The sequence below is a fragment of the Schistocerca piceifrons genome, chromosome 4 (genome assembly GCF_021461385.2).
Source record: "Schistocerca piceifrons isolate TAMUIC-IGC-003096 chromosome 4, iqSchPice1.1, whole genome shotgun sequence".
NCBI classification, from domain to species: Eukaryota; Metazoa; Arthropoda; class Insecta; order Orthoptera; family Acrididae; genus Schistocerca; species Schistocerca piceifrons.
In genome coordinates this window covers 826,414,447-826,437,031 of record NC_060141.1, presented here as the reverse complement: position 1 = coordinate 826,437,031, position 22,585 = coordinate 826,414,447, and the positions used below count along the sequence as shown (strand labels likewise).

At 43.4% G+C, this 22,585-nt stretch overlaps 1 protein-coding gene across 1 annotated transcript in view; it reads right to left on the bottom strand.

Annotated features, from left to right (window-relative positions):
* LOC124796229 (glucose dehydrogenase [FAD, quinone]-like) overlaps positions 1-21,282 on the bottom strand; it is a 38,038-nt gene extending 16,756 nt beyond the window's left edge. Inside the window, exon 1 of the mRNA XM_047260320.1 lies at positions 20,941-21,282. Within this exon, the coding sequence (XP_047116276.1) occupies positions 20,941-21,282 (342 nt within the window). The remainder of the gene's footprint in view (positions 1-20,940) is intronic.
* Positions 21,283-22,585: the final 1,303 nt, after the last annotated feature.

The following is a 22,585-nucleotide window of genomic DNA, read 5'->3' as shown; positions in this document are numbered from 1 at the left end:
ACCAGCACTCACTGGGTATAATAGGTTAGGAATATAGCGGATACCGTCTACTATTTCGACTGCAGCCACCAGAAGAATTCCAACGATACTTCGCTCACAGAAGAGGTGTGCTCTACAATTATCGACGCTATCAGGACTTTAATACGCAACTCTGTGGACATCTATGCATCGTTCCATTAAGTTTCGGGTGTGCAGCCGCAAGAAATCTCCTTCCTCTTCTAATATTTCGGCCGTATAACGTTCAGCCATCTTCAGAGTGAGCCGCAAGACTGCCTCTCCAGTGCTCGGCTCGCTTCGTCCCTTTGTACTCGTGTACCGCGCGACTGCGCATGCGGCCACAGATGCAAATGCGCCAGAGACGTTGGTCGGCGGCAGAGACGTGCATAATGCGCGAGTTGTATCTATGACTCCGCAGTTGACCTTTGTTGGCATATCGATATATCATTGTGAGCTGCACTGTGACGACGTCTTTGCGAGTTTGTTACAGCAAGTGCCGGATTCCAGGATTTATCAAGATTGAAACCACTGTCTATTAATTAAGTTCGTCGTCAAGCGAATTTCAATTGCCTCCTTTACTATCGAGTCCCAAAATGACGATGTAGTTGCCAAAATTTCGACGTTGTCATACAACATACTGTGACCATTATCAATACAGTGCTCTGCCACGGCCGACTTAGTAGGTTGTAAAAGTCGTGTGTACCTCTGGTGTTCTGTACATCTTTCTAGGACAGTACGAGTTGTTTGTCCGATGTAAGAGAGGCCACATTCACATGGAATTTTGTAAACTCCAGATTTTCGGAGCAGAAATCATCTTTGACGGAGCCCACGAGTGCAGCTGTCTTAGGTGGAGGACGAAAAATCACTTTTATTTTGTGTCTGCCGAGAATGCGTCCTATTTTTGATGAGACGCTACCCACATATGGCAGGAAGGCCATCGATTTAAAGGTTTCTTCATCTTCTTCTGCTTTCTTTGTGGCCGCTTTCGGTTTCATTTTCAGTGCCCTCTGTATTTGTTGTGGAGAGTACCCATTGTCTTCAAACACTCTTTGTAAGTGGGAAAGTTCATCTTGCAGACTGCGTTCGTCAGAAATAATATGCGCTCTGTGAGTCAAAGTGGGTAGCCTCTCATCAAAAATAGGGCGCATTCTCGGCAGACACAAAATAAAAGTGATTTTTCGTCCTCCACCTAAGACAGCTGCACTCGTGGGCTCCGTCAAAGATGATTTCTGCTCCGAAAATCTGGAGTTTACAAAATTCCATGTGAATGTGGCCTCTCTTACATCGGACAAACAACTCGTACTGTCCTAGAAAGATGTACAGAACACCAGAGGTACACACGACTTTTACAACCTACTAAGTCGGCCGTGGCAGAGCACTGTATTGATAATGGTCACAGTATGTTGTATGACAACGTCGAAATTTTGGCAACTACATCGTCATTTTGGGACTCGATAGTAAAGGAGGCAATTGAAATTCGCTTGACGACGAACTTAATTAATAGAGACAGTGGTTTCAATCTTGATAAATCCTGGAATCCGGCACTTGCTGTAATAAACTCGCAAAGACGTCGTCACAGTGCAGCTCACAATGATATATCGATATGCCAACAAAGGTCAACTGCGGAGTCATAGATACAACTCGCGCATTATGCACGTCTCTGCCGCCGACCAACGTCTCTGGCGCATTTGCATCTGTGGCCGCATGCGCAGTCGCGCGGTACAACAGTATAAAGCGACGAAGCAAGCACTGGGGCGGCAAAAAAAAAAAAAAAAAAAAAAAAAAAAAAAAAAAAAAAAAAAAAAAAAAAAAAAATCCTCCCCACTACGGCTCTCCCTACCTCCCTTCTCCCCCCCAGTCCTTTTGTATTCCCCTCCTCTGCCTACCCCCCTCCCTGTCGCGTCTGGCCCCTACCCCTCTTATGGGTCGTCATACTCCGTCAGCTCCTTTCCCGGTCCCCCCCCCCCCCCACCCCCTTCGCTTTTACTCTCCTTTCCCCCCTTTTTGTTTTCCCATCTCCTGTCCAGTTTCCCCCCACCTGCTCTCGACTGTGGTGTCACCTTTGCCGACTTTTTCGTGCTGTGTTCTAGTGCCTATTCAGTGTTGTGTTGCGAACAGAAACCATGCTGTCGCTGTGTGTGAATTTTATATACTTTGCGAACAGAATCCAGACTGTCGCCGTGTTTTTTTTAACTATCTATTGTTTTCCCTGTCTGCTCCGTATGTATTCTTATTCGCTTCATCATCCCTCTGTTGCTTGTTTTAATTTCCCCATTTTCTCTTCACCTTGTTACTCACTAAGTCCCCAATTTTATCGCCTGTTTTTTATTATTATTTATTCTCCTGCTCTCTGTCAGAAAATCTGTAGGCTGCAGAGCGGCGTCCTAAGCTGCTGCTAGCCCGCCCCCCCCCCCCCCCCTTTGGGGGGAATTGAAATTCAATAAAGAAAAAAAAAGAAAAAAAAAAAATAACTGGAGCGGCAGTCTTGCGGCTCACTCTGAAGATGGCTGAACGTTTTACAGCCGAAATATTAGAAGAGGAAGGAGACTTGCTGCGGCTGCACACCCGAAACTTAATGGAACAGTCTTTGCGCCGCCAAAACCTGAAGATTCACATCTATGCATCGTGTTTCTCTTGACATTCACAAAGAAGAAGAAGCATGCTATGTAAGGAGGAGGTTTAAACATTCATTCATCAGTCGATATTCAGATGCAATGTGGTACACTTTGAAGTTAAAAGAACTAACATCTGTATTGCGAGCAAATTACTTCCCGCCAGTTGATTTGAACGTTGGTAAATGGAGTATTGCGTTGATTGGACTCGAGGCGTACAACAGCATCCCAAATATCACTGAGTTTAACAATAAACACCATCTGCATATTAATGGTGAAAAAGATATTGTGGAAATAGAACCGGGTGCATACGATATCAACAATTTAAACGAAGTCTTAAAACAATCTAGAAAAAGTATTGAACTACGTGCAAACATCAATACACTTAAATCTGAGATAAGGACTGTAAATGCAACGATTGAATTTCACCAGAAAGGTTCAATAGGATGCCTGCTAGGTTTCACAAAAGGACAGGATCCAAGTAAATTTTACAAGTCAGATCAGACGGTGGACATACTCTGTAACGACAATTATACATATAATAATTTTTTCTTTATGAATTTAGATAAATTAATAATAGCAATGTGTTGGATTTATTTTTCGATTCTTTTTGTGTCATGTTAAAGAAACTGTGAGCAACTTTTGAAACGAATATTATTATTTATGTTAGATTTCAAATAATGTGGTAATCAAAGGAAAGTGTATTTAATGTTAAAACTATTGTAAGATGTGAAAATTGTAATTTATACACTTGGTCCATACGTAGGTAATGCATTAGGATATGTGTAGTAGAAAACCTGTGGTGAATACCCTACCTGTAGGGGAGCGGGAAAAGGTGGAGGCAGGCGAGGCGGGAAAACGCACACTGGCGCGGTTCGGCACAACGGGCACAGTATGACAGTCGGAGGCGAGCAACAGTCGGAAGTACACGTACTGTACCGAGGAGGCTACCCAGGAAAAGTGGATTCCATTGAGCCTCGGATGGACCGATTCCGACGACTACTTGGCATGGCTATATTCTGAGGCACAAAATTGGAAAGATTACGACGCTACGAAGATGGAAAGTGCCGATGTAGTGTGAGCCTTAGCCGTGCTTGCATGTGTGCCGTGCTGCCCGCTATCTCGCTGCCCGCCATCCGCCGCACCGACTTGCACAGGTCAAACATTTATTTCATCTTTAGAAGTGTATCTGTGTGGACCAGTGTCGAAAATGTTTCTGACTGTTCAATAATAACGTGACTTCTACCAGAATTGCTTTAGCCATGACTTATCCTGATCACTGACCTAGACAGGATCCTTACCTCGTATTGTGCAATCCGAGTATCCTAAACTGAAAGTTTAATGTTTGTGTTAAAGAAAATTATCAGCAGATTAATCTATGCCATAAAAGGAATCTAAAGTTCTGTGTGTTGTTGCAAATGTTGGTAAAGAACAAAAGAGTTTTTTTTTTTTTGAATTGAGTTAGCGATGTTATTTAATTAATCTGAGACAGAAATAATGACAGTTAAATTATTCAGAAGTAAGACAAAAGAGTAGTTATCCATAGATTGATAATTTTGTGTGTTAATTTGCCTTCTGTACTTAACAGTTTCAGTATAACGACTATAACAGTTTCAAGGCCCCCCCCCCCCTCTTGTCTATTCTTTCAAACCTTGAAATGTGTTGATCAGATTTGACCAGTAAAGCTAAATTCTATATTAATCCTAAATGTATTAGTGTTTTTTCCATCATTCATAGTGATATTGTGTGTGTACTTTTAAGATTGTCGACGCTAGGGCAATCTATGCCCGATTTCAGTCTGCTCAACATACAAAATGCAGTTAGTAGTAATCATTACTGTGTAGTGTTGTGTAAATGTAACTCGTCCAAATTAGTACAAAAAGAGAAAGCTTTAGTTCAGTGGATTTTTCGGGTTCCAAACTTTGCCATATAACGCATCATTACTCCGTGTTACTATGCTTGTACATGCACCCACTTGTACAAGAAAAAACTCACTAATTGCCTAAGTAGGCTGGCGACCGAATTGTTAATTATAGGTAGCACCTACTGTGTGTACTTCTTGTCCATGCGAAAGAGTAATTATACTGTACATTTGCTTGATGCATCACTGTGGTTATTGACTGAATATAAGTCCGATTTTGCTTCTATTAGGTACACGCGGTCAACTAATGTACTAAAAATCCTTGTTTATAAGTTGAAGCCCGTGAACTTATTACAGTACAGGCTTTATAGAGCTAACCTACGTCCGAGTAGGGCGGTAGCGTTACAAGTGGCTTCCCGGTGACAGGACGTCCATCTGTTGTCGGTTACAAATTAATGTAAATACCGAACAGTGGTTGTTCAGTGGCACGAATAGCAATAAAGTTTAGCAAAAGAAACTGCAGTGTGAGCCAAGTATAACAGTGTGGTGTAGTTGGCATTTAGTATGGACAGAAACGTAGACGGGGTAGGTGCGCCAAGTGAAATGGAGAATGTGGCTGGCAGTAGCCGGAGTTTACGCGGCCAGATAACAGATGGCGTTAGCGGAAGACAATTGGCATACATACAATACCACGAACATGTCAGTGAACAGATCGAAAGGTTGAGATCGCCTCGGACACAACAAGGGACAAAACAGGAAGCAGAGGGTGACTTTGTAGATGATAGTGGGTACGTGAACGAATCCACTGACATATTTGATTCACCACAGACAAAGAAAGAACCGAAAGAAACTTTTGAAGTAGGATCGGAACACACCGATTCCGTAGAACAAAACAGTGTAAAAATTTTAAGTATGAACGACTTATTTGAACAATTAACCAAACAAATTTCAGGACAGAGTGAGCAAATCAAAACACAGAATGAGCAGCTTAAAACACATGTTGATCAGCAGCTCAAAACACAAAATGAGCAGCTTAAAACACACGTTGACGAGCAGCTCAAAACACAGGGACACCAGCTCAAAACACACGTTAACGAGCAACTCAAAACACAGGTGGATCAAATTAAAGCACAGGTTGAAGGGCAGGGAATTAAAATTAGTAAACAAATAGAACAGGTAGAACAAAAAATGGGTAATTTAAGTTCTGTGGTAAATACTCTGAAATTTGAAATTGATACCATTAACAAAAATATGGATACTATGCAGGAGGAAATTGGAAACATTAACAGTAGATTCGAGGTTGAAATTCTCAACATCCAAGAGAAAGTAGAACCTCTGGTTGAAACTAAGGTAGACGAAAAAGTTTTCGGTCTTAAAACTGAGATCGTAAACAAATGTCAACACGGGATATCGCAATTGAAAAAGGTAGTTTCAGACACTGAAAGGGATTTAAGTAAAAAAGTATCCGGATGTGTTCAAAATTGTGAACAAAATACTACGAAAATTCAGGCCAAAATTTTCGATCTGGAGAGCAAAATTAAAGATAGGCTTGGTGTTGTCTGTAATGGCACACCAATTACGAAGCTGCTAGAAGGCGAGGAACGCTTCGATCCAGCCAAGAAACATAACGGGTGGCATCCGTTAGATTTTATCAAAAATTGCGAGAGAGTAATTCCTGAGCACTTGTCTGATCAGGAAAAGATAAACGTTGTAATTAGCGCCTTAGCGGGTGATGCCAAGCGCTGGGGAATAAATTTAAATACCGAACAAATGACGTTCGAGGAATTTAGGCAAAGATTTACGGAAGAATATTGGTCTGAACAAAGGCAGGACCATTTATGGCGGGAGTTCATCATGTCCAAACAGCATGATAACAGGGGCAGGAATTCTTTGAAAGATTTCTGCGAGCATTGGTTCCGGAAATTGACGCATTTAAGAGGTCGAAGATCAGATTCAGAAATTATCTGGGAGCTATATAAAAAGCTTCCGGAGGATTCCAAGAGGTATGTAGGAAGCAATCATCGTAGCTTCCAAGCATTTCTAGAAAGGGTCGAAGATGAAGATCATTGGCGCGAAAGTCGTGCCAATTATCAAAATTTTGGTAACCATAATAACCGACGTAATGACGAACGAAACAATGGCGATGGATTTCGCGTCAATATAATACAAAGAGGAAGAGGCAGAGGAAGAGGCAGAGGAAATAATCCAGGTCGCGGTAGAGGGTATACCGCGCAAAATAATAACGACGCGGGAAACTAATTTCCGCGAACGTTGCGGGCCAAACGGAAGCGGACAATACATACCGGCCCCGATTCAAGAAAAGATACCGGACCGACCGTAATGTAATGAGACAGGCTAGGGACGAGCATGGAACGCCGCGACGTGTTGTGGCGAAACAAGCGTCAGGTGCGAGCCAGAATGAATCATCGGTGCCGCGCAGAGCGCTACATGTTAACAGGCGAGTGGAGCATCAGAGGGCAACGGCCCAGCCTAGCAGAACACCTGTTCGGAAAGAAGCCGCTAGCAATACGGCAGCAGTAGGTACGAACGTAGCAGTCAGAGCTAATGAAAATTTTACGAGTGATAATTCCGTGGCAAAGGAAACAATAATTGAAACTGTGAATACACAGAGAGGTGCGGTTAGCAGTGTTTGCAATGAGGTAAAAGGCGATAATGGATTAGCAGAAGTAACTGATTGGCGTGTGCAGATCGATGATCTGTACAAGGGCCTAAAGCAATGTGAGTGGGAGGATTTTAAGAAGGAGTATGAGGCGAAGAAATTAGTTGGTGGAAAGAGAGATGGTAGGGACGTCCATAAAGTGACGTGGCCCAAATTTGAAGAGGGGAGAATAAATAGCGCCGCGCAAAGTACGCGTGCTGCCGATAGGAGGAAGGTTAATGATAGGAAGGATTTGGAGAATGAAATCCTCAGCATTGACGAAGAAATAACTTCTGCTAACAGTCCGCCAATAGTACAAGCTGCTACCGAGAGGCACCGTGGAGAAGGGGTAGATGATTACCTGAAAGTAATTAAAGTCCACGAGGATTAACCGAATATGAAGTTACAGTGGATGCGAATAAAGCTGAGGATGAGGCCGTTTTGTCAAAAGAGGAGATTGAATTAAAATCCAAGCCTGACGACAATACAGAGGAAGAACTTAGTGCCTGTCTCAGAAAAGCTTTTATGTTAGAACCTGAAAGCGATCCGGAATGGTCCGATTCCGACGATAGTTCAGATGAAAATAGATACGCAAATACAGACGAAAATGAATGTACTAACGCTCCCTATTGTACAAAAGTAGCGTGCTTAAGTGAATCTGATGTTGAGGAAGAGAGTAGTGACGAATCTAGTGAAGATGAATTTTCAGGTGTAAAGGAAAATGAATATACTTTTACTGAAAGAGGGTATGAGAAAATCAGTGAAAATAATAGGGATGCAGTTAATTGCGGCATTGTACCTAAGGATGAAGAAACTTCAAAACAAAATCCAGACGTTGAAACAGAACAAAGAAAGAAAGAGCCACCGGACGACTCAATGTTTATTTTGCAACGAGTTCAAGTAAGCAAAGACTTTGAACTCCAGAAACCGAAAAAGCCGCCAGATATAATAGATTCACAGGTCAGGAACGTATCTTGGGACGATGTCACAGTCGACCAAGGTGCGTTGTGGAAAAAACAGGAAGGGGCATGATTTAGAGTCTGGGGCAGGTTTATATCGGATTTTGAGAATGTCATGAACACATTACATCATGAAACTACAGGATTCCCACCGGAAGAAATTTTGTTAGGCAGAAGTGGTAAAAGTTTAATTGAAGAAAAACTAGAGTTTCCACCTTGTACAAGTTTGGGATTGGATCAAAAGAAAGAATTGGTGATAAAAAGGGCAAAGCAAAAAGCTGAATCTAGATCTAAAAGACACAATAAAAATTTAAAAGTTTCAAAATTTAAAATTGGAGATTATGTTCTTTTAAAAACCCACGAAAAGTCTAGTGAACTAAACCACGAAATTTCCAAATTTAAATATATTTATAATGGACCATATATAATACAGAATATTCCACACGACAATGCTTACTACCTGATCTACCCAAAATCCAAAAGACCTTTAGGTGTAAGAAATATTGTGGATCTGAAACTGTATGTACCTAGGAACGAGTAAATGTGCTGTATCTTATGCTGAACCCAAGTTATTCTAAATGTAATCTTTGTAAATGTCTGTATACCCTTGAAAGTGTGCTAATGTAGTTATGTGAGTTTCAGATTACTAATTGTACTGTAACTGTAAAAATGTATGGAGAAAAAGACTGAAAAGAAAGGATAAATGCTATCAGCCAGATAAAAGATGGGACTGTCAAAATGAAAATGGGCAGTGTATGAACCATAATATGAAGGACTGCCAAATACCAATGAGGGCAGATAAATAATCGATGGAAAATTGTAAATGTGATCCAGGAGATGTGACAATATGAAGTAAAAAGGACTGCCCAAATCCGCATAATAGGCAGCAAATATGTGTAGTTAATTTTCTGAATATATGTGTGTGTGTTTTGTTTAGTAAGTAAGAAAATGGACTGCTATTCCAAGCAAGCAGCGACAAATTATCTTATAGTGTATACAAAATATGAAATTGTTTTATAGTTAAATGTTTGTATTCCAGAATTTTAAATTATTTCTTTGAGAAATTTAGAAAAAATGAGTAAATTGCTATTTTGGTGAGGTTATGATGGGAAGTTGGACTGTGCAAAAGGCACTTGAGTAAATGACAAGTAATTATTCTTGAAGTGTTTAAAAAGTGTAAACCTATATACAGTGAGTAAAAGGAAATATGTAGTGTAAATCTTTTTGGACAATTAAGTAAAGATTCGGAACCACTGTATAATTGCAAGATTTAGTGTTCCCATAAAATTCAGACTTAAGAAAATTTTCTGGAAACAGGGGCATGTGTAACGACAATTATACATATAATAATTTTTTCTTTATGAATTTAGATAAATTAATAATAGCAATGTGTTGGATTTCTTTTTCGATTCTTTTTGTGTCATGTTAAAGAAACTGTGAGCAACTTTTGAAACGAATATTATTATTTATGTTAGATTTCAAATAATGTGGTAATCAAAGGAAAGTGTATTTAATGTTAAAACTATTGTAAGATGTGAAAATTGTAATTTATACACTTGGTCCATACGTAGGTAATGCATTAGGATATGTGTAGTAGAAAACCTGTGGTGAATACCCTACCTGTAGGGGAGCGGGAAAAGGTGGAGGCAGGCGAGGCGGGAAAACGCACACTGGCGCGGTTCGGCACAACGGGCACAGTATGACAGTCGGAGGCGAGCAACAGTCGGAAGTACACGTACTGTACCGAGGAGGCTACCCAGGAAAAGTGGATTCCATTGAGCCTCGGATGAACCGATTCCGACGACTACTTGGCATGGCTATATTCTGAGGCACAAAATTGGAAAGATTACGACGCTAAGAAGATGGAAAGTGCCGATGTAGTGTGAGCCTTAGCCGTGCTTGTATGTGCGCCGTGCTGCCCGCTATCTTGCTGCCCGCCATCCGCCGCACCGACTTGCACAGGTCAAACATTTATTTCATCTTTAGAAGTGTATCTGTGTGGACCAGTGTCGAAAATGTTTCTGACGATTCAATAATAACGTGACTTTTACCAGAATTGCTTTAGCCATGACTTATCCTGATCACTGACCTAGACAGGATCCTTACCTCGTATTGTGCAATCCGAGTATCCTAAACTGAAAGTTTAATGTTTGTGTTAAAGAAAATTATCAGCAGATTAATCTATGCCATAAAAGGAATCTAAAGTTCTGTGTGTTGTTGCAAATGTTGGTAAAGAACAAAAGAGTTTTTTTTTTTTTGAATTGAGTTAGCGATGTTATTTAATTAATCTGAGACAGAAATAATGACAGTTAAATTATTCAGAAGTAAGACAAAAGAGTAGTTATCCATAGATTGATAATTTTGTGTGTTAATTTGCCTTCTGTACTTAACAGTTTCAGTATAACGACTATAACAGTTTCAAGGCCCCCCCCCCCTCTTGTCTATTCTTTCAAACCTTGAAATGTGTTGATCAGATTTGACCAGTAAAGCTAAATTCTATATTAATCCTAAATGTATTAGTGTTTTTTCCATCATTCATAGTGATATTGTGTGTGTACTTTTAAGATTGTCGACGCTAGGGCAATCTATGCCCGATTTCAGTCTGCTCAACATACAAAATGCAGTTAGTAGTAATCATTACTGTGTAGTGTTGTGTAAATGTAACTCGTCCAAATTAGTACAAAAAGAGAAAACTTTAGTTCAGTGGATTTTTCGGGTTCCAAACTTTGCCATATAACGCATCATTACTCCGTGTTACTATGCTTGTACATGCACCCACTTGTACAAGAAAAAACTCACTAATTGCCTAAGTAGGCTGGCGACCGAATTGTTAATTATAGGTAGCACCTACTGTGTGTACTTCTTGTCCATGCGAAAGAGTAATTATACTGTACATTTGCTTGATGCATCACTGTGGTTATTGACTGAATATAAGTCCGATTTTGCTTCTATTAGGTACACGCGGTCAACTAATGTACTAAAAATCCTTGTTTATAAGGTGAAGCCCGTGAACTTATTACAGTACAGGCTTTATAGAGCTAACCTACGTCCGAGTAGGGCGGTAGCGTTACAACTCCCCGTCAGCAAAATACGTGTCGAGTGTAACATTGCAACGAACTCCTATCTCAACGATACTCTCATTCACACTAGTTACGGATTCTTCACCTCAGTTGCAACGGGGTATAAGATTGTTGAGTCCCCTGCAAATGCAATATACCTTCCAGTGACAGTTCAGACATTGGACTATTTGGAGCTGCGTATTGTGGACCAAAATAATCAAATTGTCGACTTTCGTGGTGAGGAAATCATTGTACGATTACATCTAAGGCAGGATGGGCGAACGGTATAAAACAATTGCACGCAATCCACAACATCACACTTCGCTACCGAACAGAAAAGTGATAAAGCGTGCGAACTACGAGTTTCTTAAATCAGTTGGCCTGGAGCCGCGCAATGACATCCTCACTCAATATGACCAGTCCAGAAGGGTATGACGAGAGAATTATGGCAGGAATACTTCTCTCATAAACCTTACGCTTCAACCACGTTTAACAAGAATGATGAAATCAGGATTGTCATCCAGGACCAAGACGCACTCATGCTTCCATGCAAGAGTTTCATATGTCTAGAGGGGTCATTCTAGAAAACCAACAGCAGCGATACAGTGGGATCCAAGCTGACACAACACTGTAGCCTTCCTGTTCCAAGAGATACACTATGAACTCAACGGGTCTGAGATCGACCACACATGCAATGTCACATCAACCCTTAAAACATACGTCTCGGCATCACCAGCAGATTTGCATAGTTTCCAGAGATTAGAACAGTTGCAGAGTGCAAGCGATTTACAGCCTGCATACCTCTAAAAATGATTATGGGGTGCTTTCACAACATGAGACGGATTATTGTGAAAGATAAACAGGAACGCATTCTGGTGCGGAGTGCGACAGACAATAACTAATACGTTCAAGGAGCTCAGGAGGAGAATATGATCACAATCAATAAGATAATATGGAAAATGCCTCACATCAGTGTATCAGACGAGGAGCATTTGAAGCTTTTAAAAGTCCTGAATTCAGGTCCATTTCTGTCACTGACATTTCGCTCGTAGGAGATTTTCGAGTACCCATTGTTACCGACTGCGAGCAGACAAACATGGGCTATTATAACCTCCACCTAGATTCATCATACTTGCGTTTCAGACTGATAGAAGAGGCAATACAGAAAATGATTCCACCGTATTCGACAACTGCAAGTTAAATGTTACCAAAGTCTACCTCAATTCAGAATTCTACCCATATGACAATCTACATCTGCAGTGGAATCAAAATGTATACAGCCTAGAGTATGACATGTATGCAAGGTTTCGTCCTTCTTACTATGAAATTGCGGAAGGAGAGGGGGAGGCTGTCTACTTGGTCTACGTAAGCTTAGAGAGCTTTCGCCGATCATCGTAACAGACTGCTCAAAGCAGAATGAGATAATTAAGTCTGGACCTATAGATGTGCGAATTGAATTTGGATCATCAACAAATTTCCCAGAACACACTTCCAGTCTGCTTTAGTTCTCCCACTCCCCAGTGTTGTGCAACGAGCTGTATAAGTGATTAGGTGCTGCACCATACCTAGAGCATTTCACAACGACGTATCATGATGTGAACATCATTACGGACATGAAACTTCCTGGCAGATTAAAACTGTGTGCGCGACCGAGACTCGAACTCGAGACCTTTGCCTTTCGCGGGCAAGTGCTCTACCATTGTCCGCGAAAGGCAAAGGTCCCGAGTTCGAGTCTCGGTCGGGCACACAGTTTTAATCTGCCAGGAAGTTTCATATCAGCGCACACTCCGCTGCAGAGTGAAAATCTCATTCTGGATCATTACGGACGCACAGGATTACTATGACGGTGACAGTGGACAGTTCGTATTTAAAGACGTTGCGTTTGTAGCGTACACACAAGATGTTGGAATAATAGACATTCTCTGCAAACATTGCATCACCAAGATCTTTCAAGCAAGTGAGATGTGCTAAGACAAGGAAAAGCGCAAAGTGGTTAACACATTTCTACCTTGGAACTCACTGGGATGATCCTGGCATACAATATAAAGATATGGTCACTGCACTTCAATTATTCGATCACGTGGATACCATCGTCTATGCGAAGGGGAAGGACAAGATCTCATGGATTCGTCAAATATTTAAATTTGTCTCTATTCAAGACATGGAATTCTATGGCTGTCCTATCCGTCGACTGAAGAACATGTATCACAAAAGTGCTACTGCATCTGCTTATGAAACTGTAAAATTTCTTTTAAGTTAGATGAGATACAAATAATTTTTCTTCCCTAACAATCCTTGTATACCTTTTCTTTTTGACACCTGCATCCTTAGCATCTAAGTCTGACTCACTTGCCACAGCCTTTGCGTGCTGTCACCAGGGGAGTAGCGGTAGCTGTTCTGTTAATAGGTGCGCTTTCACATTCCTCGCCCCTCGCCTGCAGGGAAGTCTCTGGAAATGCTTGTGTTAAATGCGCCATGTCTTGCAGACTTGCACAGTGCAATGCACATAAAGGTGCGGAATGTTCAAACATATATATTTTAGCAAAAACATAATGATTAGGTTTTTTTTAAATAAAAACAGTGATGTAAGGTAATGATTTTTTTCCTTTATTGATTTCAGTTCAGTTCTTCAGTTTAGAATTTAGTTAGTGTTGTGCAATATATATATAGTTCTTGAGATGCAGTTCAGTTCAATACAGTGATACTCTTAACTTAGTGTTATTATTATTACTAGAATCCAGCACATGCTGGAGATTCATTTAATGGAATGTCAGTTGTAGAGGCATACTTAAAACCGAAGAGGCATTGACTAACTTACTTACACACTAAATACTATTACTTTTGAAATTCCATCCAAGCAGACTATACTGAACAGAGCTGCTCTGCGTGGTCGTGCGGTAGCGTTCTCGCTTCCCACGCCCGGGTTCTCGGGTTCGTTTCCCGGCGGGGTCAGGGATTTTCTCTGCCTCGTGATGACTGGGTGTTGTGTGATGTCCTTAGGTTAGTTAGGTTTAAGTAGTTCTAAGTTCTAGGGGACTGATGACCATAGATGTTTAGTCCCATAGTGCTCAGAGCCAGAGCTGCTCTGTGAATTAACATTCTCCTACTTAACTAGTTGGCCCTAACTTTTTTTTTGTTCTTTGTTTTGAAGTAGACATTTTCCATGAAATAATTAATTAGTTGAGTGGCTCCAAATTAACGAGAAAAATTATATACACTCCTGGAAATTGAAATAAGAACACCGTGAATTTATTGTCCCAGGAAGGGGAAACTTTATTGACACATTCCTGGGGTCAGATACATCACATGATCACACTGACAGAACCACAGGCACATAGACACAGGCAACAGAGCATGCACAATGTCGGCACTAGTACAGTGTATATCCACCTTTCGCAGCAATGCAGGCTGCTATTCTCCCATGGAGACGATCGTAGAGATGCTGGATGTAGTCCTGTGGAACGGCTTGCCATGCCATTTCCACCTGGCGCCTCAGTTGGACCAGCGTTCGTGCTGGACTTGAAGACCGCGTGAGACGACGCTTCATCCAGTCCCAAACATGCTCAATGGGGGACAGATGCGGAGATCTTGCTGGCCAGGGTAGTTGACTTACACCTTCTAGAGCACGTTGGGTGGCACGGGATACATGCGGACGTGCATTGTCCTGTTGGAACAGCAAGTTCCCTTGCCGGTCTAGGAATGGTAGAACGATGGGTTCGATGACGGTTTGGATGTACCGTGCACTATTCAGTGTCCCCTCGACGATCACCAGTGGTGTATGGCCAGTGTAGGAGATCGCTCCCCACACCATGATGCCGGGTGTTGGCCCTGTGTGCCTCGGTCGTATGCAGTCCTGATTGTGGCGCTCACCTGCACGGCGCCAAACACGCATACGGCCATCATTGGCACCAAGGCAGAAGCGACTCTCATCGCTGAAGACGACACGTCTCCATTCGTCCCTCCATTCACGCCTGTCGCGACACCACTGGAGGCGGGCTGCACGATGTTGGGGCGTGAGCGGAAGACGGCCTAACGGTGTGCGGGACCGTAGCCCAGCTTCATGGAGACGGTTGCGAATGGTCCTCGCCGATACCCCAGGAGCAACAGTGTCCCTAATTTGCTGGGAAGTGGCGGTGCGGTCCCCTACGGCACTGCGTAGGATCCTACGGTCTTGGCGTGCATCCGTGCGTCGCTGCGGTCCGGTCCCAGGTCGACGGGCACGTGCACCTTCCGCCGACCACTGGCGACAACATCGATGTACTGTGGAGACCTCACGCCCCACGTGTTGAGCAATTCGGCGGTACGTCCACCCGGCGTCCCGCATGCCCACTATACGCCCTCGCTCAAAGTCCGTCAACTGCACGTACGGTTCACGTCCACGCTGTCGCGGCATGCTACCAGTGTTAAAGACTGCGATGGAGCTCCGTATGCCACGGCAAACTGGCTGACACTGACGGCGGCGGTGCACAAATGCTGCGCAGCTAGCGCCATTCGACGGCCAACACCGCGGTTCCTGGTGTGTCCGCTGTGCCGTGCGTGTGATCATTGCTTGTACAGCCCTCTCGCAGTGTCCAGAGCAAGTATGGTGGGTCTGACACACCTGTGACAATGTGTTCTTTTTTCCATTTCCAGGAGTGTATATCAGAACCAACTGTGGGAGATGCGCCGACTCCTTACACACAGATGGGGTAAACTTCCTTCGGCCGCTTGCGACTGTGGCGCTGACAGACAGACGGTCAAACACATCGTGCAGGAATGCCCACTAAGGGCATACGAGGGTGACCCACAGGATTTCCTAAAGGCGACCCAAGAGGCAATCGACTATTTATTATCTAAGCTGGACGTCTGCTTGTGATTGTTCTTCTGTGAGTGTAAATTTACAATTGGCGGTGTTCTTATATACAAACTGTTATTTATTGCTCTATTTATAGATATGTGATTTTGCTCAAATCGTGTTGTTTCTGTAATTTTTACTGTGATGTTATGAGCCATACGCTAAATAAATAAATAAATAAATAAATAAATAAATATATATATATATATATATATATATGTGTGTGTGTGTGTGTGTGTGTGTGTGTGTGTGTGTGTGTGTGTGTGTGTGTGTGTGTGTGTGTGTTGAAATATACATTTATCATTGAAATACTTTATAACATCAAAAACATTTAATTGGATGGTTCCAACTTAACTGAGCAGCTCCAAATATTTTTTGAATTGGGTGGCTCCAGACATTTTCCACCACAGACAGCTGAAATACTTTAATAATAACAATTAATTGGGGGGCTCTAAAGTGTCCAATCCAAATAGCTGTACAAAAGAAAATAAATATTTGGATGGAGATAAAACTACTCAGACTGGATGGCTAGGGAAGCTTAAACACTACTCTATTTACACACACACACACACACACACACACACACACACACACACACAGATAACGAAAGAGACACAATATTATTATTTTTGGTACATTGTGCTTATATATAAATGAAGTCACAATAATTTTTTTCTATTTTCCAGCACATAGTTCATTGAGATATATATATATATATCAAACACTTTGTTACAGGAAATGCTCAAAATGTCCTCCGTTAGCGAGGATACATGCATCCACCCTCCGTCGCATGGAATCCCTGATGCGCTCATGCAGCCCTGGAGAATGGCGTATTGTATCACAGCCGTCCACAATACGAGCACGAAGAGTCTCTACATTTGGTTCTGGGGTTGCGTAGACAAGAGCTTTCAAATGCCCCCATAAATGAAAGTCAAGAGGGTTGAGGTCAGGAGAGCGTGGACGCCATGGAATTGGTCCGCCTCCATCGATCCATCGGTCACCGAATCTGTTGTTGGGAAGCGTACGAACACTTCGACTGAAATGTGCAGGAGCTCCATCGTGCATGAACCACATGTTGTGTCGTACTTGTAAAGGCACATGTTCTAGCAGCACAGGTAGAGTATCCCATATGAAATCATGATAACGTGCTCCATTGAGCGTTGGTGGAAGAACATGGGGGCCAATCAAGACATCACCAACAATGCCTGCCCAAACGTTCACAGAAAATCTGTGTTGATGACGTGTTTGCACAATTGCGTGAGGATTCTCGTCAGCCCACACATGTTGATTGTGAAAATTTACAATTTGATCACGTTGGAATGAAGCCTCATCCATAAAGCGAACATTTGCACTGAAATTAGGATTGACACATTGTTGGATGAACAATTTCGCAGAAGTGTACCCGTGGAGGCCAATCAGCTGCTGATAGTGCCTGCACGCGCTGTACATGGTACGGAAACAACTGGTTCTCCCGTAGCACTCTCCATACATTGACGTGGTCAGCGTTACCTTGTACAGCAGCAACTTCTCTGACGCTGACATTAGGGTTATCGTCAACTGCACGAAGAATTGCCTCGTCCATTGCAGGTGTCCTCGTCGTTCTAGGTCTTCCCCAGTCGCGAGTCATAGGCTGGAATGTTCCGTGCTCCCTAAGACGCCGATCAATTGCTTCGAACGTCTTCCTGCCGGGACACCTTCGTTCTGGAAATCTGTCTCGATACAAACGTACCGCGCCATGGCTATTGCCCCGTGCTAATCCATACATCAAATGGGCATCTGCCAACTCCGCATTTGTAAACATTGCACTCACTGCAAAACCACGTTCGTGATGAACACTAACCTGTTGATGCTACGTACTGATGTGCTTGACGCTAGTACTGTAGAGCAATGAGTCTCATGTCAACACAAGCACCGAAGTCAACATTACCTTCCTTCAATTGGGCCAACTGGCGGTGAATCGAGGAAGTACAGCACATACTGACGAAACTAAAATGAGCTCTAACATGGAAATTAAGCGTTTCCGGACACATGTCCCCATAACATCTTTTCTTTATTTGTGTGTGAGGAATGTTTTCTGAAAGTTTGGCCATACCTTTTTGTAACACCCTGTATATGTATAAAAGTAGATGTATTTACACATTCATACATATTTTACACTCACACACACACACACACACACACACACACACACACACACACACACACACACACACACACATTTTTACACCCCCACATACGCACACACAGTCACACCACACACACAACCAATAATTACATTATGATAAAAGAGCCATACTATTTGATGCATAAAGCCCCTCACCCCATTCACACACTCATTCTCTCTCAATCTCTCCATCAGAGTCTCCATTCCTACTTTTGCTTCAAATATATAGTGTGAGAATGGGACGGTTTCCACTCCATCCTCACACATTACACTTTTATTGTCATGAGGAGACAATCCGACTTTAGAGTGCAGTACAGTGTACACTTCATGACCTCGCAGTCGAGTACTAGTTTGCCGAACAATGCATGGAGGAGCGCCTTGAACGCAGCGACCATACAGCACTGCAAATAGTCTTCAACCTTCAGAGCTCGAGATGCCGCACTTCTAAGATCCTTTGCCCACCTCTGGGTGCCCCCGTCTATTGTACGATATGCATACATTTTGGACCTCAATCCCACAAACTCTAGAATCGGTATTCACCTCATCTTTCATGACACCGATAACCTTGTTCTTAGGAACAATACTGTAAGGATTTTCGACCTCACAAGAAGATGTGTCGAATTCTTTACAGTGGCACCTAATTACATCATATGGATTACAGTTCTTGATCCAGTAGATAAAGCTGCCTGTATCTACATAAAGCAACTTTGGTTCTACAGAATGAGGTGTTACAAACTTGTAGTGCAAGTGATACATGTAGAATTTGGTGATATCCAGTAAGCACACACCCAAATAAACAGGCTTCATAAAATCTACTGCAGTCTTTGACATTTCCACAGCAACAAAGTTTTCATTGAAGATGGTGGCACGCTTAAAATTTGGCTTGGCGATACACTTTCTCACGCCATAACGCCCTTCCTATACGGTTCTAATCAAAATATCCCGAGCATTTCTTACATTCTGCATAGTTTTCCCGAACATGGAATTGTTCATAATTTATAAAAATCTTTTTCAAAATCATCAGTCGCGACTGCCCTCTTCTCGGTACTTAGTTTAATATACTCCTTCAACCAGGGGAATTGCTTGAAGGAGATTGCCTGGGTGATTCTAACAAGCTTCATCCCTAAGCTGAGGCATTGCTGGAGGTTATAATAATGAATAATATACCTCTGCTTATCTCCAACAGTAGCCAACAGTTTATGGATGGTGCTTCCTCGCGGAATTGGCTGCTCTGGACATAAATGCAAGTCGCTTGTCTCTCCACGCAAATTATTAGGATATGTAATGTCTGCCTCAATCACACGCCCTACATCAGAATCGGCTGCAAGACCCATTATTTTTCCACCTAATCCCTTCAATTCGTTTTTGGGCACCTGTCGAAACCCACCAAGTGGCAGTGGCTGCATCATGGTGTCCCCATATAAGCACATAATGTAACTCAAATCAAGGGATGTGTTACACCCGACACCCATCCATGGATCATTTGCCTTGGCATGCCTGTGAACGCATTGACGAAGTCTCCCGCAGATCCTGCGCTCAAAACATAGAAGCATTGCAGCATCAGTCAAAAGTTCGATGCTGCACCCCATTTTTTTGAGCATAGCGTCCCAGGATAATCCAGGTGCCATATAATAAAAGACGAGATCCAGAAAGTACATGGCCATACATACACTCCATAACTTTTCGAAAACATCTGCAAGCAAATGCATGTCTCTGTCCATGTATAGTCTTGCATATTCTCCCAAATTGGGGATGTTGAATTCCCACCAGACATTCTTTACTGCTAAAATTCAAATTGGTGCCACTTCATAGGAAGAGTTGGCAGTCGAGTGACTTAGGTTAGCGGAGGTAGCCCAAGCGATCTATCTACCCGCGATTTTTTTAGATTAGTAGAGATAACCTTGGTGTGATGCATTATCCTTTTGGAATTTGAACTTCCTGTCAGTTTTCTGGGGGAGGGGAGGGGAGGGGGGGTATAGCACTTTCCCTCCAAAAGCCATCTTGGATGACGTCACAACCGCCATCTTGGATGACGTCGCCGCCGCCATCTCGGATAACGGTAGTTTCCACAAGAACTGGCCTTGCCCCAGTACTAACATATAGCACTGATGTAGCTGCGGATGTCTTCACGTTAGTGTTCACACACACACACACACACACACACACACACACACACACACACACACACACACACGGATCGTCATCTGCGGATGCCCATCATTAGTAGTGTTGGGTGCACAGTGTGTTAAGACACACTTGCACTCTGTGCATCAATTCTGATGTTAGTTCTGCCACAGTTCACCACGTGTCCCGTTCTGTTAGTCTCCTGAGCCTACAACGTCTGATATCTGTAATGAGGGTCTGTCGTCCTAGGAGATGATTTCTGGGTGTGGTTTCACCCCTGTTTCGCCACGTGCTGAAGACACGCACGATACCACTCCCCGAACACTCCGAAATGCTCTGGCCGAGCCTCCGGGCCACCACAATATGCCCTCGGTCAAATTCAGATGGATCTCGTACCTTGCCCATTCTACAAACGGACATCCAGGTCATTGATACTACGTTGACCGTGCGTGTGTCTAACTAGCAGTCATTCCTCACCAGGTGACATTGCTATTGCCCGGACGGGTTTATATGGACAGTGAATCGGTGACGATAACGTTCTCGCTGATCAGTGTATTTTCCTTTTCTACGTGGTAATCGTAGGAGAGTGGCTAGCGCGAAGGCACAGCTGGCGGAGCTGGAGCACAGCGTGCGCACCCAGCAGCTGGAACAGCGGCGGCGGCACTGCTCACCTCCGTTTTGGCCAGAGCGGGGAACAGGGCGGGGACGTCGGTGGTGGGCGGCGGGTCGCCGCCGGCCTCGAGCAGCAGCAGTGTCCAGTCGGGGTTCTCCGAGAGGCGGGCGGCCACCGCCGACCCGGCCGACCCGGCGCCGACCACCACGAAGTCGTACTCCGGCAGTGGGCGCCCTGTTTCCGGCGGGTAGGCGCTGCGGTCCGACAGCGCGCACTGTGCGTGCGCCAGGGTTGCCAACAGCTGCGCGAACAGCGCGCCGGCTCCGCCGCCCAGGACGCACGTGCCCGTCTCCGCCGACCACCGCGGGGCGGCCGCGGCTCCTGCCCACTGCAGCTGCATCCACGTCTCCCTGCCCGTCAACCGATGCCAAAAATTAAACTTCCTAATACAATCTCCAGATTCAACTTTTTGCTTAATTTCTTGAAACCATTTCGACAGAGCTTGACATGAAAGTGCACAGCCTCACACACTGCGAGGTGCTCATTGTTCTCCGTTAATCGACCAAAAACCTGAAATATATGCCTAACATCAACCTGTATGATGCTTACCCGAATTATTTGTACAAATTTAAAGTACTATGTAGTACACAGACAAAATGACACTGCTTGACGTTATAATTACAATGCCAGATGGGACAGTAATTAAATACATTTTAGTTGGTTAGGTTAGTGGTGTTTAACGTCCCGTCGACAACGAAGTCATTAAGAGACGGAGCGCAAGCTCGGGTTAGGGAAGGATGGGGAAGGAAATCGGCCGTGCCCTTTCAAAGGAACCATCCCGGCATTTGCCTGAAACGATTTAGGGAAATCACGGAAAACCTAAATCAGGATGGCCGGAGACGGGATTGAACCGTCGTCCTCCTGAATGCGAGTCCAGTGTGCTAACCACTGCGCCACCACGCTCGGTACATTTTAGTTATTGCACTTATGTAGCACTGTATGAATAGTACATTATCAAATTTGTAGGTGATTCAGTGTATACAGGATGCGAGATTTATTACACAGGGTTGTCGCATCTGGCCACAACTATGCGTCTTACATGGCTGGACATCAATTTGAACTATCCCCGTATTCTGTGCTGCTTTACAAGTCTATAACACAGGCATTAACTACAGATATTGACGAGTGGTGGCGACATGACAGTACACTGGCAATCAATGTCTACATGACTTTAACCAGGGATAGGTTGTGATGGCGTGCTGGCTGGGACAATAGTCAAACAATCTCTTTACCGAGATATGTCAGATCAACACGGCCGACACCTTAAACATCATAAATGTAGTGACTCCAGTCCAGATTACCTGCTGTGCGATTTGGAGGTGATCATTTTTTGAGCTCGTTGGCACCCCATGCTATCATTCCAAATATTGGCCCAGTTCCAATATGTCGAATACGATCTGCCAAGGCCTATTCTCCTCTGAGCCTGCACCCACGGATTTGTCCTTTGTGATGTTGCACGTAAATTCAAAACTAGTCTGAAAAGTCATCGTGGTGCCAAACAAGTGGCCACTATTATCGTCAGACGCACCAATCTCGGTTGCGCCACCATACGCTGCTGCCTGAAGAAAATCTCACAGGCCTTGGTGCTCTAGGGGTCATAGCACCATCTCTGTGAACTCTTGTCTCGCTGCAAAAATGTTCGT